Genomic DNA, 20,675 nt, shown 5'->3' on the forward strand with positions numbered 1-20,675 from the left:
TCCAGCCATCTCATCCTGGGTTGTCCCCTTCTCCTCCTGCCCCCAATCCCTCCCAGCATCACAGTCTTTTCCAATGAGTCAACTCTTCGCATGAGGTGGCCAAAGTACTGGAGCTTCAGCTTTAGCATCATTCCTTCCAAAGAAATCCCAGGGCTGATCTCCTTCAGAATGGACTGGTTGGATATCCTGGCAGTCCAAGGGACTTTCAAGAGTCTTCTCCAACACCACAGTTCAAAAAGCATCAATTCTTCAGCGCTCAGCCTTCTTCACAGTCCGACTCTCACATCCATACATGACCACAGGAAAAACCATAGCCTTGACTAGACAGACCTTAGTCGGCAAAGTAATGTCTCTGCTTTTAAATATACTATCTGGGTTGGTCATAACTTTTCTTCCAAGGAGTAAGCGTCTTTTAATTAATTAATGTGCCTTGGGCAACTCAAATCTTGTATTACCTCTGCATATGACCTTAAATGACCATGAAAGTACTGTGAGTATTGATTTGGAGGGTCACAAAGAAATGTTAGCAAGTAGGCAAATATGCAAATGTAAATTCTTGAATGATTATAAATGATATATGAAATATAAATTTGATTTTTAAAATGAGTTTGTGAAGACATTAGAGAATCACCATATCATGAATCCTGGAGTACTTTTAAAACATCCTAAACATTAATCTTCCAAATTCACTTAAGGCCAATCTACGCTACTTGCTACTCAAAGTGTGGTCCAGATAACCTGGAAGCTGTTAAGAATTCCAGAATCTTAGGCCACAGCCCAGACCTACTGAATCAAAGCTGAATTTTCCCATGATCCCCACGTAATTCATAAGCTCATTAAAGTTGAGAAACAAATCTAGAGTGATGCATGTAGGGTTGTTGTGAGAATTAAATCGTACTTCGACCATGCCTGACACATAGTCAGTGCTTCAAAATGTTGGCCATTTGAAAATCAAAATTAATATACTTCTCATAAACATTTCTGAAAGGAGTAATGGGTTTTCTGTTTTGTTTTTCTTTCTTATTTCATTATAATAGAATTTAAACTAAAATTTCATATATTATAGCTTTATATACAGTGGTTCTGAATCACAATCTCATAGTCTAGGGCAACTAGATTATCTGATTTGGCTTAAATATTACCAATTCATGGAAGTCTGAGCTGTATGGGTATATATCTTCAAAAATATCTTGAGGCCAGATCTTCTCTGATATCAAGGGAACTAAACATTAGCTTATATCAGATTATTTGTAAATTACCACATCTAAACATAAATCTGTGCTCACAAAGTAATCTTCAGTGTTTAGCCAGCCATCTAAAATGTGGAACAACAAAAAAGGCCTAGCTTTGAGAGTAAAAAGGTCATCCAAACCATTGCTACAGTCCCAATGCTTGTGCTTGGGTTAATGTTAAGCCTAGAAAATTGGGATGGTTTTCATAACAGTAGCTCAGATGGCTATTTCTGCAGAAACAGTACCTTGCTTAGTATTTAATAACACAGGTTGCAAGGACAAACAGCTTGTGCTAATTTCTGGCTTTGCCACTTTCTAGCTACATGACCTTGAGCAAGTTATTTGACCTATTTGTATTTTGCTGGAGTCCAACTCCAGCAGCCAGCAGATCAGCTTGAAGGGATGAGCAGTGTCGGCGGGAAATGATGTAGGCTCTGACTTGAGGTACAGGACTACATATTTATTTCAAGCATCAGGTTCTCTTTTATATTTTTTCAAAAGCATTAGGTCAGAGGTTTGACATTTTCAGTTCCCCCTCACCCAGATAATTGTCTCATTGTTGCCCTTCAAACAGAGTTCCTGCTTCAGTGATTCTCTCAGAATCGTGTTTACTTGTGATTACATTGTAACTCATGCTTATGTCTGGGCTGCATACCATATTCCTCAGTTTATTTCTTATCTTTCTAAATCCTGCTTGCCCCTAGTATCCTAAGCTCACTATCTCCTAAAAAGGCTTCTAACTATTCTTAATTATTCCTAAACCCTAAACTCAGCAAACTTCCTCTGCCATAAACATTTCCCTCACAAACAGGTCTCAGATAACAATCCTTCCCATGGCCTCAAGCTGCAGCCTACGTGTTCATCCTGGGACATTCTTTGTAAAAATCCTTGAACAAATGTCAATGCTTACTTTATAGATTATTTTCTGGGCACAACTGGAGAAGGCTTTGTGCTTTCTCATGCTTCTCTCAAGAACAATAAGCACCTAACATTCTTTCCAGCCAACTCAACTGAAGAAAGGAAGAACAAGTCAGAATCACAAGAGCTAACTCCTTCATCCTGGGTCCATGCCTGCGGAATGAGGAGAGGGAGCTGGGGCCGTGCCTCCATTTTGTCAGTAATGGCTCCCGACATCTCCCTCTTTCTTATTTTTTAGAGCATAAGTATGAAACTCAGTAGATAAAGCAGAAACACTTCGGTTGAGTATTCTGAAAAGGCACAGGGCTGTTACACAAATCAGAACCAACAGGCACAAGCACATGGCCACATTAATCATCACTGTAAAAAAGGATCCATGGGAAAGATATCCCTCCAGATTATCAAAAGGGGAATTAGAAAGTCATTGAGAGGAAAAGTCAAACTCTGCCTGCTTCATACTCTGAATATCCTGATATAACTTAAAAATATTGATACTAAAATCTGAATGATTCCAGACGCCTAAAATATGATTCCTAATGTGTTCCCAAGAATGTACGAAATCATTCACTTGTAGAACAGTAACGCACATCCATTTAAATTCAGCATGGCACCTTAAAGACAGCTTAATTTTTAAATCTGTAATATCTTGCCCTGTAAGCAGGACTGCTTCTTCTGCTTCTTCTAAGGCATTGACCTTATTTTCTATTTCCCTATCCATAATTTCCTGTGTAGTAAGAACTACAGAGACATTTTTGGACAGCTGATTGACAAACAGTGCAGTTCAGTTCAGTCGCTCAGTCGTGTCTGACTCTTTGCGACCCCATGAATCGCAGCATGCCAGGCTTCCCTGTCCATCACCATCTCCCAGAGTTCACTCAGACTCACGTCCATCGAGTCCATGATGCCATCCAGCCATCTCATCCTGGGTTGTCCCCTTCTCCTCCTGCCCCCAATCCCTCCAAGCATCAGAGTCTTTTCCAATGAGTCAACTCTTCGCATGAGGTGGCCAAAGTACTGGAGCTTCAGCTTTAGCATCATTCCTTCCAAAGAAATCCCAGGGTTGATCTCCTTCAGAATGGACTGGTTGGATATCCTGGCAGTCCAAGGGACTCTCAAGAGTCTTCTCCAACACCACAGTTCAAATGCATCAATTCTTCGGCACTCAGCCTTCTTCACAGTCCAACTCTCACATCCATACATGACCACAGGAAAAACCATAGCCTTGACTAGGCGGACCTTACTCAGCAAAGTAATGTCTCTGCTTTTGAATATACTATCTAGGTTGGTCATAACTTTTCTTCCAAGGAGAAAGCGTCTTTTAATTTCATGGCTGCAGTCACCATCTGCAGTGATTTTGGAGCCCAAAAAACTAAAGTCTGACACTGATTCCACTGTTTCCCCATCTATTTCCCATGAAGTGATAGGACCAAAGGCCATGATCTTCATTTTCTGAATGTTGAGCTTTAAGCCAACTTTTTCACTCTCCTCTTTCACTTTCATCAAGTGGCTTTTTACTTCCTCTTCACTTTCTGCCATAAGGGTGGTGTCATCTGCATATCTGAGTTTATTAATATTTCTCCCGGCAATCTTTTTTCCAGCTTGTGTTTCTTCCAGTCCAGCGTTTCTCATGATGTACTCTGCATAGAAGTTAATAAGCAGGGTGTACAGCCTTGACATACTCCTTTTCCTATTTGGAACCAGTCTGTTGTTCCATGTCCAGTTCTAACTGCTACTTCCTGACCTGCATACAGATTTCTCAAGAAGCAGGTTAGGTGGTCTGGTATTCCCATCTCTTGAAGAATTTGCCACAGTTTATTGTGATCCACACAGTCAAAGGCTTTGGCATAGTCAATAAAGCAGAAATAGATGTTTTTCTGGCACTCTCTTGCTTTTTCCATGATCCAGCGGATGTTGGCTATTTGACCTCTGGTTCCTCTGCCTTTTCTAAAACCAGCTTGAACATCAGGGAGTTCATGGTTCACGTATTGCTGAAGCCTGGCTTGGAGAATTTTGAGCATTACTTTACTAGCATGTGAGATGAGTGTAATTGTGTGGTAGTTTGAGCATTCTTTGGCAGTGCCTTTCTTTGGGATTGGAATGAAAACACCTTTTCCAGTCCTGTGGCCACTGCTGAGTTTTCCAAATTTGCTGGCATATTGAGTGTAGCACTTTCACAGCATCATCTTTCAGGATTTGAAACAGCTCAACTGGAATTCCATCACCTCCGCTAGCTTTGTTCGTAGTGATGCTTTCTAAGGCCCACTTGACTTTACATTCCAAGATATGTGGCTCTAGATTAGTGATCACATCATCGTGATTATCTGGGTCGTGAAGATCTTTTTGTATAGTTCTTCCATGTATTCTCGCCACCTCTTCTTAATATCTTCTGTTTTTGTTAGGTCCAGACCATTTCTGTCCTTTATTGAGCCCATCTTTACATGAAATGTTCCCTTGGTATCTCTGATTTTCTTGAAGAGATCTCTAGTCTTTCCCATTCTGTTGTTTTCCTCCATTTCTTTGCAGTGATCACTGAAGAAGTCTTTCTTATCTATTGTTGCTATTCTTTGGAACTCTGCATTCACATGCTTATGTCTTTCCTTTTCTCCTTTGCTTTTCACTTCTCTTCTTTTCACAGCTATTTGTAAGGCCTCCCCAGACAGCCATTTTGCTTTCTTGCATTTCTCCATGGGGATAGTCTTGATCCCTGTCTCCTGTACAATGTCACGAACCTCATTCCATAGTTCATCAGGCACTCTATCCATCAGATCTAGACCCTTAAATCTATTTCTCACTTCCACTGTATAATCATAAGGGATTTGATTTAGGTCATACCTGAATGGTCTAGTGGTTTTCCCTACTTTCTTCAATTTAAGTCTGAATTTGGCAATAAGGAGTTCATGATCTGAGCCACAGTCAGCTCCTGGTCTTGTTTTTGTTGACTGTATAGAGCTTCTCCATCTTTGGCTGCAAAGAATATAATCAGTCTGATTTCGGTGTTGACCATCTGGTGATGTCCATGTGTAGAGTCTTCTCTTGTGTTGTTGGAAGAGGGTGTTTGCTATGACCAGTGCATTTTCTTGGCAAAACTCTATTAGTCTTTGCCCTGCTTCATTCCGCATTCCAAGGCCAAATTTGCCTGTTATTCTAGGTGTTTCCTGACTTCCTATTTTTGCATTCCAGGCCCCTATAATGAAAAGGACATCTTTTTTGGGTGTTAGTTCTAAAAGATCTTGTAGGTCTTCATAAAACCATTCAACTTCAGTTTCTTCAGCGTTACTGGTTCAGGCATAGACTTGGATAACTGTGGTATTGAATGGTTTGCCTTGGAGATGAACAGAGATTGTTCTGTCATTGTTGAGAGTGCATCCAACAAAAACAGTGCATTTCGGACTCTTTCGTTGACCATGATAGCTACTCCATTTCTTCTGGGGGATTCCTGCCCGCAGTAGTAGATGTAATGGTCATCTGAGTTAAATTCACCCATTCCAGTCCATTTTAGTTCACTGACTCCTAGAATGTCGACGTTCACCCTTGCCATCTCTTGTTTGACCACTTCCGATTTGCCTTGATTCATGGACCTGACATTCCAGGTTCCTATGCAATATTGCTCTTTACAGCATCGGATCTTGCTTCTATCACCAGTCACATCCACAACTGGGTACTGTTTTTGCTTTGGCTCCATCCTTCATTCTTTCTGGAGTTATTTCTCCACTGTTCTCCAGTAGCATATTGGGCACCTAATGACCTGGGGAGTTCCTCTTTTGGTATACTATCATTTTGCCTTTTCATACTGTTTATGGGGTTCTCAAGGCAAGAATACTGAAGTGGCTTGCCATTCCCTTCTCCAGTGCACCACATTCTGTCAGAAAAACAGTGCAGTATGCACTTTTTTTTGACAGGGCATGGGAGCCACATTAGGCACTACTGGCAGTATCTCAGTTTCCTCATCTATAAAATGGAGGTGATTATAGTATGTACCTCATAGGATTGCTGTGAAGGTTAAATAATATACTCAGCACAATGTTTGGTATGTAATAAGCACTCAATGAAGGTTTAACTAGTGTCATTATTATGCTATTAGTCATTTTACATGTTATTTAAGATAAAGGAAATACTAACATATTTCCTTCAGATGGCTACTAAGCTGCCATTTACATTGAAAGTACTTGGCTGCTAGGGAGCCAGTGTTGGCTCTACTGAGTGTTCTTCACATCTACCCCAACTAGACATTTGTAACCTCAAGAGTGATTTTAATTTCTACTTCAAGCTCCTTTGCCCTCCTCTTGTTTTCTTAAGGACTATGAAAAAATGGCTTCTTAGGGTCCCCTTCAACCTTGTGATTCAGTGATCATTTTGCTATGGTCAGAAAGTTTTGGAAAACTGTCTTAGAAATACTGACATTTAGTTCAGTAGTGCCCCTCTCTTAAATGTATATGGGGCAATAGTGCTAAACTGACACACTTTGTAAAGCTATGTATAAAATCTGTTCAGTTATATGTGATTTTTTTTTCTCTTTTCTGTATTATTTTAGGAAAGTGGTTTAATCATTGAGATTAGAATGTGGGCCCTGGATATAGACTTCCTCAGTTCAGTTCAGTTCAGTTCAGTCTGTCAGTCGTGTCCGACTCTTTGCGACCCCATGAATAGCAGCATGCCAGGCCTCCCTGTCCATCACCAACTCCCGGAGTTCACTCAGACTCACGTCCATCGAGTCAGTGATGCCATCCAGCCATCTCATCCTCTGTCCTCCCCTTCTCCTCCTGCCCCAAATCCCTCTCAGCATCAGAGTCTTTTCCAATGAGTCAACTCTTCGCATGAGGTCGCCAAAGTACTGGAGTTTCAGCTTCAGCATCATTCTCTCCAAAGAAATCCCCAGGCTTATCTCCTACAGAATGGACTGGTTGGATCTCCTTGCAGTCCCAGGGACTCTCAAGAGTCTTCTCCAACACCACAGTTCAAAAGCATCAATTCTTCAGTGCTCAGCTTTCTTCACAGTCCAACTCTCACATCCATACATGACCACTGGGAAAACCATAGCCTTGACTAGACGGACCTTTGTGGGCAATGTCTCTGCTTTTGAATATGCTATCTAGGTTGGTCATAACTTTTCTTCCAAGGAGTAAGCGTTTTTTAATTTCATGGCTGCAGTCAACATCTGCAGTGATTTTGGAGCCCAAAAAAATAAAGTCTGACACTGTTTCTACTGTTTCCCCATCTATTTCCCATGAAGTGATGGGACCAGATGCCATGATCTTTGTTTTCTGAATGTTGAGCTTTAAGCCTAGGTTCGCATAAATCCCTGCTTTGCCATTAAGTAACTGTGTAACCTTCGACAATTTACCTAACCTCTCTCTGAGTCAGTTTCTCCATTTGTCAAACAGAATAATAATAGCATCTATGACTCAGCATTGTCATGAGGATTACTGAGTTAATACATGTAATGTAAAGTCTTAGAATGATGCCTGACTCACAGTAATTCCTCAGTGAAGTCAGCTATGATTATTATTATTATTTCAAGTTCACATCTGATAGATGACTCACAAAAAATGTTGAATTATGACTTATTTCTGTTCTTAATAACAACAAAGTATAATGAATGCAGGGGCACATTTGTCCCTGGAAAAGCACTGGACAGTGGCAGGTAAAGAGAGCAGTATGTGTCTGACAGTGCTGATGACTGCTCCCTGTCATCCAGAGAAGTAGAAGGTGGGCACTACACTCCAATGCTGCCTACCCATCTTCTTGCTAGAGTCTGGGAAATAGGGGGGCTGCCATATTTTTATATAATATTTTAACTGAATGGAATAAAACATCCCCCTACTCCTCTTCCTACTGCCCCAAATTCCTTACATTGGAAAAGGCAGCAAATAAGCCATACAGAACTGTCTCATCTGGCCTATCTCTGACAATAGAAAAGGCTTTGTCAATGATGAAAAACAAATGATACATAAGCTTTCTTGACGTCCCCCAGAGAGTTCAAATGCACACTGTCATGGATGCTGAGTCTCTTGGACACATATCTATCATCAGGGCAATGTCTAGCTTAATATATTCATTGGATGGGGAACAGAGACAGGCCATCTCTGGGGGTTGTTATGGAGCTCCCTTTCATCTAACATGGTGTTTTTTGGACAATTGCTGTTCAATAAAGTTAATCCACAATGATGGCAGATTAGAAGGTCCCCTCTGGCCAGCTCCTGTCTTTCCTGCAAGAGTATTTGCTTTTCCAAGCTGGTCAAATAAGATTAATGTTACTTTTCACATGAAGGGAGCCACCAAAAAGAGTCAAGCTGCCTTTTTAAGGAACATTGTTCTGCCTGTCATCCCAGATGAATCCAAGAATGGACCAGTTAAAGGGCACTTGCTGAATACTGTGTGTTGCTTCCTTTATTTTCTCCTAAATTGAAATATCCTTAGCAAGCAAATGGAGCCTGTGAAGTCCCAAAGAAGAAGTGTTCCTCATTATGGTGGCTCCACTGTATTGACTATGCCTCCTCCATAATGAGAGATGTTGGAAAATATGGACTCATGGACCTTATTCCCAGAGCAAGACCCAGCCCATCTATGAAAACTGTCATTCTTAAGAAGTTCTCACTGGACATAGCAGGCAAACTCTGATGAGAACAGAAAGAAAGAATGAAGATGTGTGACACATGATAGCTCACTGTGCTCCAAGCTCCTCAAGGAGGCCCAGACTTGGGTTTCTATTATTTTAATATTTTCCACAAATAGAATGTGCCTTCAGTGGCAGATAAGGTTGAGATTCTGAGAAAGGAGAGCACTATTCATCATCATGGTGGACACTTCACCAAGAGCCAATAATATATAAGCCAATGTACCAAACAGAACCAATGTCTCTCAGAAACAATCTTGAATCCTACCAGGTGATGGTACTCTCAAGACTTCCCAAGGAAACTATTATGAGGAATCCAGTAGAGTGTGATGGTTTATTTATTCATTCATATAAGAAGTATTTATTGAGGCCTGCTGTATGTGAGAAGCCCTCACTTCAGTTCAGTTCAGTCACTCAGTCATGTCTGACTCTTTGTGACCCCATGGACTGCAGCATGCCAGGCCTCCTTGTGCATCACCAACTCCCAGAGTTCACTCAAACTCATGTCCATTGAGTCAGTGATACCATCCAACCACCTCATTCTCTGTCGTCCCCTTTTCCTCCTGCCTTCAATCTTTCCCAGCATCCGGGTCTTTTCAAATGAGTCAGTTCTTCGCATCAGGTGGCCAAAGTATCAGAGTTTCAGCTTTAGCATCAGTCCTTCCAATGAATATTGAGGACTGATTTCCTTTAGGGTGGACTGGTTGGATCTCCTTGCAGTCCAAGGGACTCTCAAGAATCTTCTCCAACACCACAGTTCAAAAGCACCAATTCTTCGATCATTGCCTTTGAGCTCAGAATCCAGTGGCAGAGGCAGCAAAGTCTGTATCACTGCGCTACAATGATGCAAGTGTCATAGTAGATAGATATGGAAAAGTTTTGTTTCATCCAGGGTGGAATGGAGGAGGTGTTAGGTGGGTAGTGGTGATCAGGGAAGTTTCATAGAAGGGACAACATTTGAGCTCAGTGTTCAGGGATATATAGTTAAATGTCAGGTGAAAAAGACAAGGAACTAACAACAGTCCAGGCAGAGGAAATGGGACACCAATGACTGCAAGGTATGCAAGATTATACAGTATGGGAACAATTGTTAAATCCTGAATTGATTTCCATCACCCCATTCCACTGAAACATTTGAGGCAGCTTATAAAAAAGATTACAGTTAAAGAGAAAAATTACAAGTAAAATAAACCATCATCTGGGAAAATATAAACGAGAATAGAAGGTGAAGGCCATGTAGGGAGAACTTAATTAGAATTCAGATGTATAGGTCATAGAATCCCACTCAGTTTCTAAAGGGGATCTGCACTCGTGACCAGGTAGCCAAAACAAAGGCAATGGCATCCCACTCCAGTATTCTTGCCTGGAAAATCCCGTGGACAGAGGAGCCTGGTGGGCTGCAGTCCATGGGGTCGCTAGGAGTCGGACACGACTGAACGACTTCCCTTTCACTTTTCACTTTCATGCATTGGAGAAGTAAATGGCAACCCACTCCAGTGTTCTTGCCTGGAGAATCCCAGGGACGGGGGCGCCTGGTGGGCTGCCGTCTATGGGGTCGCACAGAGTCAGGCACGACTGAAGCGACTTAGCAGAAGCAGCAGCAGCAGCCAAAACAGAAGGGAAACCTGATCAGTTATATAATTTGCATTTTCCCTGTAGAAAAAAATATATCAGTCCTCAGGAGAAGTCATGGCACTTAACACATGTGTATCTGTGTTTGACACTATAGTTCTGAAAGGATTTTTTCATAGAAATCTTCATATATAGTGGTGCACACTAAGATAGTTGAGCCATCTCCAAAGCCCAAACACTGGGATGTAACCCAGGACCAGTTGATTCTGCATTCCTTAGTCTGATGCAAAGTGTAGAAGCTAAGAATATAGTGTATTTTTTATGAAGCTGTATTTGCTCAATTGAAAGGACTGTTTTTTATTCAGAGATTATAGATTTCCTATATTTTTGGTTTTAAATGTTCTGTCTTTTATGAATTGCAAAATGGTACATGGTTAGTTTTTGTTATTTTTTTCCATGTCTTTTCTTGGCAAATTAAGAGGTTGGCAACCTTAAATATATAGATGTATATGCTTTTATTTTATTCATCTCTAAAATCCAGAAATCTAGGAACCAAAGATGAGGTGTGAAATGTCCTCCCTAATGCCTTCCCAAAGGTGTTCACAGCATCCCTGAATCTGCCAAATGTTCTAACAAGAACACAAAGAACAAAATAGGAAGGAATAGGGGGAAGGTGGGCTATAAAGATAGATAATTGCAAAAACTTATACTAAAGAAATAAAGCTTCATTGGCTGAAATTTGGGAACAAAGTTGATATTTATTAAGGAGAGTCTTTATGAGCTGAAATTATACCACATAACCCACCCAAGCCCAGCTTACTGCCTCATTTGTCATTGTAGGCCCTGCCTCAGCTTTCCAACTAGCCTGAAGCAGGGGTTTTGGTGATTTTCTGGAGAAGCAGGACAGATTTTTGGTAGAATTTGAGAGTCCCTGTGCAAAAACTTAGAAATGTCCAAGATGGCTTGTTGTAAGGTCAAGATCTTCTCACAACTTAGCCAAGCTGTGCTTAGAAATCTGTGTTCCCTCTTCAGGTTGTCTGCCTGTAAGATTTTTTCAAGGATCTGTGTAGAGAGGAGGCAGTCAGGACTGTAGTGAGTTAAAATTTCTCAGTACCCAAGTGTAATTCTTCATTTTCTAATGAATTTTGTAGGAAGTCTAAAGAGATAGCAATAATGTACCATAAATGTATACCTGAATTGGAATCATAATTTTCTATAAAATAGCTTAATTATGCATATATAATTAGATCCTATTTGGAACACTCATTTTAGACTAATCCATAGTTGCATTTCAGTGGTTTTATTGTGCATACAGACTACCTCCTTGTGATCAAGGGTCTCTGGAATACCTAAAAGATTAGAAATGCCTTTAATGGATCTAGGGGGACTTGAATGGGGAGAAGTCACCTTTCTGAGGGCAGAGAGAGGCCTCCAGCCAGCCAGAACCAGGGTCCAGTTCTGAAAAAGCAAGCAGGGTAGTAAATACCTCAGCTCCTATATTTGCCTATCTCTAGTTCATACATTGCCACAATTCCAACTTCACCTATAAGTCAAAATTGAGACTTTGGATTTATTTATTTTTTGTTGGTTCCTTCAGTATTCTTCTCTTAAGATAATCTCAACTTCCCTACACAGAGTTGTGTTTTCTGGCCTTAATTAGCTTTGTTGCTGTAAGATAGCCCCCTCCAGTCCATCTCAAGTCTCTCTGGTTATAGAGCATACAGGATGGTGCTTGGAGAAAGAATGGGCCAGACCCAGGGCTGAACCCTTCCCTTGAGCCGTCTAAGGATGCCACCCTGGGCCAGTCACCTCTCTCTGGCCTCCAGTTTATCCCCCTAAATTGTGGGGATTAAATGAGATAATTCTGTTTCAGAAACCATCCAGCATTGTGTTTGAAATACAGCTCTCAAAAATGCTACTTTCTTTCCCCAAATCATTACCGTAGTGAAAGTCAGTTGAGACTTTGGATGTAGAACAAAGGCCTCTAAATCATCTAACACTGTGACAATACATATACTGAATATGTCAACAGGAAATTTTGGCTGTGGAGATAAGCAACTTTAAGAAAGCCTTTTGCACAGGAATATTTGAAGGACTCTACAAGTTGGATAGGTAGAAAACAGTTTATTCTGACAAAAAGTATTGTTTTCTTCCTGCGGACCCATGGACTTTGTGAAAAGCAGAGTAGACTAATGTTTGTCCAACTCTTTATGACCCCATGGATGGTAACCTGCCAGGCTCCTCTGTCCATGGAATTTTCCAGATGAGAATACTGTGTGTTGCCATTTCTTCCTCCAGGGGATCTTCCTGACCCAGGGATCAAAGTCACATCTCCATTGTGTCCTGCATTGGCCAGTGGATTCTTTACAGCTGAGCCACCTGGGAAGCATGGCACCTTGGCAGGGACAGATAAAACACTAGGCTCAGGTGGATCCTTCCTTTCCATTTACACTAGGGCCCTCTCCACATGGTCTCTCCAGCATGGTAGTCAGACTTGTTACATTGTGACTGAAGCTCTCATAGCAAGCATTCCCAGAGACAAGTAAACATTTTCTGTCTCTTGAGGCCTGGCCCTGAAAACGTGCACCACATCCCTTCTGCCATATTCTGTTGGTCAAAGCAGTTCTAGAACCCATCCAGATCCTCAAGGGGATGGGGCATAGCCCTTACCTCTTGACAGAAGGGGAATCAAAGAATTTTGTATCCACCTTCAATCCACCATGCTTGGAAAAAAGAATTATACAGAAACACTTTGTTATTCATCTACCATGTTTTTAAGCATACCTGTTTCACCTTATACCTGTAATTAAACTAATACATGAAAATAGTTGCCATAGTACACTGAGAGGTGGTGTAGTGGTTAAGAGCATTAGAGTTAAACCGATCTGGATTTGAATCTTAGGTCTTGTCACGGTTACTGGCTGTGTAACATTGGGCAAGTGACTAAACCCTCTGAGCCCCAGCTTATTTATCTAAGAAAGGAAAGGTAATAATAGTACCTAGCCCACAGGTCATTTAGAATGAGATTATATTAGCACAGTCCCTAGCACAATGGAAGCACCCAATAAGCAATGATAGTGCTGATAATAATAATTGATGATAAAGCATTGTAACTCTTTGCATGGCTTTTCCCAAACTGAACTATGAGGTTGATGATTTTGTCTTACTCATTCCTTCAACCTCAACACCTGCAGAGGGGCTGGCATCGAAATATTTAAGGACACACGAGTGGATAGACATGTGGAAGATTGGACGGCAGCAGAGAAATGACATATGCCTCCATTGCAGCTCCCTGGCTCAGATAGGCACAGAGAATAGGGGACAGTAATATTGCTGGATAACTACTCTAGGCTGAGTTAAGTGCAAGTTGCTAGGCAGCAGGAAAACTTAAGGCTACACTGAAACATTACTTAAAAATCATGTAATAGAGATGTAATAGAGCTGCAACTCAGAGGATCAAGCTGGCCCAACTACAAAACAACATTTGCAGCATTTCCATTAAGCTGAAGTTTGGAAAATACATGAATCAGAAGAGGGAATACAAACCAACATCTTATGACACTTCCACTAATGGCTATGTCAAGAATCAAGAAGGCAGTAGGGAAAAGGTTTTAGAAGAAGATATGGTAAAAGCAAAACAGAACAGGGCATTTATTGTAAAAGTACTTTGGGGGGATACCTTGGCCTATTCCACAACCCTTTTACAAAATAATTTCAAATCTTCAGAAGTTTGAATTCCTAATGTAAAGTGCTAATACTATCTACATATTGGCTGTATTCCCTCAAGTCAGAGTAGGATCTGGAAAAGGAAGAGAACTTTTCTGGTATTCTGTTCCCAATGTATTTTAAATTATTGGACTTCTTTTTCAGGTTCTGCAATACTTCTGTAAGACCCATGATTTCAAACAGTTATTTTTCTATGTTGGTATTAGAAATTCAAGTCTACTTTGGTCTTCATGGTTGAAGATAAACAAAAGAAATAATCAGTGTGATAGGAGCCCTTGAAATGTCATGTGCAATGTACAACCTGCCCTCCAGCAAGCCCTGCTAGGCAGTGTAGCCTATGGAACTCTTGGCATATTGAATCCAAAGAAGAAAGGGAGTTTATCTACTCTGGCTTTAGCCATATGTCATGAATATACTTGCTTTTAAATGAATTTCATAAAATATTAATGTAATCATACTGAACAGCACAGTGGTGAGTACATCAGTCAAGAGTTATATTTATCCTGCTTATTTGTTTTTTGTTTGTCTCCATTTATTAGTAGACAGTACATGGAGACAGGCATTTCATCCTCAGCTGAAGTGGCAAAACTTGTTTAATGAACTGATGTTTCTGTAATCTGTGGTAAGGTGGAGTTGTGAGTGACAGAACTGTATGAATAACAATGAGGAGGCAGGCAGAACAATAAAAGGAAGACAAACATTTCAGTAGGAGGGAGAAATAGATGGGATTGTTTAGTTGGCACACAATCTATTCTGATCTTCTCCTACTGAAAATTAACAGTTTGTAAGTGGGGGAAATAATGTTAACAATTTTTCCAAAATCTTATACACAAGAGATCAAATGTTCCAAAGACATAATAGCATTCTTAACCACAGTGCTCTTATTCTACAGCATAGGAACACAGAGTGTCAGGAGCCCTAAGTTCTCCAAGATGGGAAAAAAGTCTTGGACTCCCTGCCCCCCTGTCTAGAGTCTGACAGATAGGAGGCTATCACAAGTGTTCGTGGGATGTGGAAGTGAGTGCCTGAACAAATGAATTTATTAGTGTGTAGACACATGTCTGGAATGGAAGAAAGGAAATATACCTATCAGGACCACCATCTATCAGGCCAGAGCTTTTTATATCTGTTCTGTCCTTTCATTCCTTGAGCTAAATGTCATTATTTGTCCCTACTTTTACCAAAAAGGAGATGGAGGCATACAGATATTAAGAAATATCCCCCATGGTCATACAACTAGCATATGGAGGAAAGTAGAGATGAGAATCACAGGGAGGAAAGAAAGGAGCATGCGTGTGTGTGCGTGCATGTGTGTGAGCACACACATTCAGGTACAAGTGGATACTTATGTGTTGGGTGAGATAACATATGAGGGTTAAAAGTCAATTTGTTTTCAGAAAAATAAAATTTCCTCTTAGAAGAAAATGTTTTCTTCCCAGACATGTTCAGGGTCTTGGCATCTCTGCATGACAGGCACATGGGAGGATGGGGAATGTCCTAGCTCTCTTAGGCTGGCTTGCAGCGGGTATTGCTTGTGTGCCACCCACCTGCTTATCTGCCCAGTCATAAGACTCCCTCCTTCTGGGCTTAACTGTACCTGGAGTTTTGCTTCTGTGTGAACCACAGATTCTTCCCACTGTTTAGATACACTTTTTCAACATCTTAGAGAGCCAACCAGGGAGGCTCAGAGCCACCTTAAGGAGACAGTAAGGCACTGTCCCTTGGGCCTGAGTGGTAAGCAGGGTAAAGTTTTGAGGACTAGGACCTACCACTGCTACCATGAGTACCCCTAAATTATCAGAACTCCTTATGCAACACTCTCTTCGTTTACAGTACACTGTGCCTTTCTTAACAGAGGACAGGAATGAGAGGTGAGGAAATGAAGTACAATGCACTCCCTCCTCTCAAAAACGTGCATCTTGTTATAGACACAAATTTTAAACAATGAAATAAGTACTGCCTTTAGACCCAGGCAAGTGGGGCCCTGCCAAGGGCCCTCACATCAGGGGACCTCGTGCTTTGGAATGACTATCTCAGTATTTTGTAAGTCCCTTTCCAGAGCCAAGGACTGGCCAGGTAGGTGGTACCATCAGGATAGATGCCCCAGTCCAGAGCAGGTCTTATGTGGGTCTTGATGGCAAGAAGCACCTTTCTCAAAATTTTCTAGGTTCTTCTCCAGATTCTGGCATTGACCAAGGCTTGCAGTATCATCTAAGCAAGGGGCCCCAATCTCAAATTGAACCTGTGTGGACCTCAGTCCCCATTTTTCCCCTTTGCACTCTGCAATCCTTTATGCCACATGTGGATTGAACTAGATACCCCAAGGAGCTTCTGAACTCATGCCTGTAGAGTCCTCCCAGGGTCTTGGTTCCAGGAGAGTATCCTGGCAAGTAAACCACTCCAGCTGGCTGGTATGGTATTTCTTTCATGGTATCACATGGGCTACCAGAATAGCATTGGTGCTGATCTGGGGTGAGTCAAATTGTGTATCTAGACAAGCCCCATAAACATATTTGTTTGGAGGCTCCCACACACCCTAGAAGCAAACATGAAAGAAATATTAATAAAAGATGATGCAAAATAAAATTCAGTGGCAACAGGTATAGAACAGTTTTTGACACAGAAATAAAAATGAACTAGAATTACCTGGAAAGTGTTCTTCAGGGGGCGTGGGACTTTGAGCTAGGCCTTGAACCATGGGGGAGAATTTGGGGAGGCTTAAATGATTCCAGGCAGGCAGGGAGAACAACAGGAACAAAGGCACAGAAAATAGTTATTTATTGAGCATTTTTGTGCTATGCATTATGTTAGGCACATTTCATTCATCATCTTGTTTATTCCTCACAAATTCCTATAAAAGTAGGTGGAATTAACCCCATTTTGCAAATGATGGAATGGAAGTACAAAAGATTCATCTCCCAATCAAATAGTAGAACTAGGACCCAGGTCTGCCTAAACCCCAAAACTGTACGCTTTTAACACCATGCTATAGTGCAAAAAGACAGGAAGTGTTACAAGGGACAATGTGAAATCTGGTCTGAATGCAGCACAGAGTGTGTGTTGGGAACTAGTGGAAGGCAAGATCAATGGACAAGGCACAGCATATTATTCAATACAAAAGGCCTTGGATGTCAAAATGAGATATAGAGACAAATAATCACTGGCCAAACAGAAACAGCCCTAAAGAAAATGCACAATTATAATATTTAAGGTCCTGTAATGCTAATAATGTGTTTTCTTAAATATTTTGCCTCTGTCTTAGAAAGACCTTTGGTTTGAAGCTTATAAGGTAACAGTCTACCTCTACTTGATCTTGCCTGGTATAACTGATTATTCTCTATTTCCTCTCCTTTTTTTTAGATTTTGATCCTGCTCTTGGAATGATGACTGGAATTCCACCAATAACTCCAATGATGCCTGGCCTAGGAATAGTACCTCCTCCAATTCCACCAGATATGCCAGTAGTAAAAGAGATCATTCACTGTAAAAGCTGCACACTCTTCCCTCCAAATCCAAGTAATACTCTGCTTTTTCTCCACACAAGTCAAAATGTTTTGGTGTATCAATCCTTTAGTTATTCATTTTGGTATTAAGAGTCCTGACAAGGCAATTAGTGCCTATGAAGTGGTAGCTTCTGGGAGGGAACCTAGCTTTGGAATTGAATTCAAAATTTAATACTCTTAACACAGCTTAAAGTGAACTGGCATTCTAGTTCCTTTTTAGGATTGAATGTTGTTGAAAAGGGGCTCAGGTTATTTGAGTGGGGAAAACATGAATAGAGAAGCCTCCCTTAGTTCTCTGCTGAGAGTATGGCAAAAGTACCATTTTTGTTAACAGCCCCAAGATTTTTAAAGGTGAATGGAAAGAGCAGGGGCAATGGGAAGAGTAGGAATCTGGTATGACTGACTTATCTTCTCCAGAGCCCACCAACCATGTCTGAAAAGCCTTGATCATAAACCCCAGTAGTTATTCCTGCCTGTCTCTTACACCCAGTGGCCTCTCAGCAATAAGATCAGGTGATTTAGGGGCTCTCACAGTCTCCTGATGCACCAGTATGATCTGCTTCTCTTTTGTTTCTTCATTAGAGAGTATCTTTACCATTGATTCCTTCCCCTTTCTCTCATCTAACATTTCCTCCAGGTCCTTGTCACATATACAGAACCCTAAAAGTCTCAGAGTTCCCATTGCTCACAGATTCAAAGTCCAAATTCTGGACTTCAAAAGCCTTTCACTGGTCTGCTTTGCCAACTTAAAGAAAGACCCGCAACATAAGAGTTGTGAGTTTAAATTTTATTCAGGGTCTTGGTGAGGACTACAGCCTAGCAGACAGCAAATCAGTTTGCTCTGAGTAAAACTACTCCAAACAGGCAGAAGAGAGCTCAGCTTATCTATGATTTTTGGCTACGAAATATATACAGTTGAGCATATATCTGCATAAATGATCACTGCTCATCACCAAGAACAGATATCTCAAGTGAATGACGTTAGTGCTTTGCTGTGGATGGGAGGCTTCAAGAATGTAGGGTCATTAAAATTCTTCTTGAAATATATACTGAACTAGCCTTAGGGCCTGCTTGTCCAAATCACAGAATGCCTCATCCTGCTTTTCATCCTAAATTCCTCTCAGGATACATTGTTGGTCAGCAAATGCAGTGGGTTATGACTTAACCCTTGTAGAACTGGGTGGTGATCAACACACTTTGTCTTAGTGATCCTAATTTTCCTGTCTCCACAGCATCATGTGACCATCTTAAACATCTTAAACATCTTAAACATATCATTTCTACTTCAGTCAAGTTCAACTCATTTAATCTCACTCCCTTCTCCAACCTATCTCTAAGCCTACCATCTCCCAAACACTTCCATGAGAAAGGTACTAAAATTAAAACAGTAGTTAATCATTTATCATTCTAATACATTTTCACTAAAATATTGGGGGCTAAATCCAATGGATACTTTTTAGTCCGTATATTATTTTATTTCTCTACTATATTTAGAGCTGCTTGAAACCTTCATCCTTCTTGAAACATTAGGTCATTTGAAGCTGCTAGAATGACCACCAGAGAGATTTGTATAGATCAAGAGGAGGATAACCAAACAGGACACCCTAAGGAATTCTTATGTTTCAAGAGTTAAGAGAGAAAAATTTCTGTACACTCCTTAGCAGCAAAAGTCCTCAAAAGACTTCATCTTTACCGTTTCCAGTCTTTCTCTTCTTCTCTCCTAAATCTTCTTCACTTGGGCTTTTGTCCCACCCCTCTATCACAATGTTCCTTGATTAATAACACGAATGTATTCAGCACTCATAAAGTTAGACAAGCATTCTCATTCATGCCTGGAAACCAGTCATTTATAAGGATCATGACAGTGACATTTATACAATATACTTTTAAAATATTTGATAAATTAATAGATAACAATGACACTACATTATCATATGTATTTATTTTATGGCACTAGTTGCTATAAACTTTTTTCATACCTTTAAAAAAAAGAACACTAATGATTTCACAATACTAAATCCAATGGTCAAGTCTCAAGTCTTTTCCTGATTGACCTAAGAGCTCTGAATGACACAGTTGACTACTCCTTACTCATTGATATACTGTCTTCACTTGACTTCCAGGACACTACACTATTTATTGGTTTTGCTCCCCACACTGGTAGTTCCTTCTCAATCTGCTTTGCTGATAACCTTCTGTTCTCACTGACTTCTTATTATTGGAGAGTCATGTGACTCAGTCCTTGGGCCTCTTCTCTGTCTGTACTCATACTGAAAAAAAGTATGCCAGTGATTGTTGTTTGTTGTTGTTTCAGTCACTCACTAAGTTGTGTCTGACTCTTTTGTAACCCCATGAACCATAACCTGCCAGGCTCCTGTGTCCATGGGACTTTCCAGGCAAGAATACTGGAGTGAGTTGCCATTTCCTTTTCCAGGGGATCTCACCAACCTGGGGCTCGAACTGACATCTGAATTGGCAGGTGGTTCTTTACCACTAGCCATCTGGGAAGCCCCATGCCATTGATACTCCAAATTACATTTCTACCTCAGAGCCTGTTTCTGAACCCTGAACTCATATCCCACCGCTTATTTGATATCTCTACTTAGATATCAAATAGATATCTCATATTTAATATGTTCAAAACAAAACCCCTAATATTTGTCCCCAAACCTTCTCCACTAATATCCTTCTCCATCTCAGATAATGGCAACTGAATCCTTTCGATTAATCAGCCAAAACTTAAGAGTAATCCTTAACCTACTCTCTTTCCCTCACACACCATATTTAATCTGTTAGAAAACTCTGTCAAATCTACCTTAAAATATATAACTAGAATTCTACCGTTTTCATGATAATTACTGCCATGACCCAGTTTATACCCACCATAATACGTTTTCTGAACTATCGCAATATTCTTCTAATTGTGCTTCCTCTTTCACCCTTACCCCCTACAATGTCTTCTCAAGAGAGCAGACAAGAGTGATCCTTTTTAAAACCTAAGTCAGATCATGTCCCTCCTCTACTTAAAACCCATTAATGACTCCCTATTTTACTCAAAATAAAGGCCAAAGTCTGTTTAAAGGCACAGAAAAGCCTCCCTTTCTCATACTG

General features: G+C 40.7%; 1 protein-coding gene across 16 annotated transcripts in view; it reads left to right on the plus strand.

Moving 5' to 3' along the window:
• The window catches only part of ENOX2 (ecto-NOX disulfide-thiol exchanger 2), a 295,896-nt gene that overhangs the window by 206,103 nt on the left and 69,118 nt on the right, over positions 1-20,675 (plus strand). For all 16 annotated transcript variants that reach the window (XM_012107452.4, XM_060407628.1, XM_012107450.5 and 13 more), the window contains one exon: positions 17,422-17,577. In XM_012107452.4, coding sequence (XP_011962842.1) covers positions 17,422-17,577 — 156 coding nt within the window. The remainder of the gene's footprint in view (positions 1-17,421; positions 17,578-20,675) is intronic.

The sequence above is a fragment of the Ovis aries genome, chromosome X (genome assembly GCF_016772045.2).
Source record: "Ovis aries strain OAR_USU_Benz2616 breed Rambouillet chromosome X, ARS-UI_Ramb_v3.0, whole genome shotgun sequence".
Taxonomy (NCBI): Eukaryota; Metazoa; Chordata; class Mammalia; order Artiodactyla; family Bovidae; genus Ovis; species Ovis aries.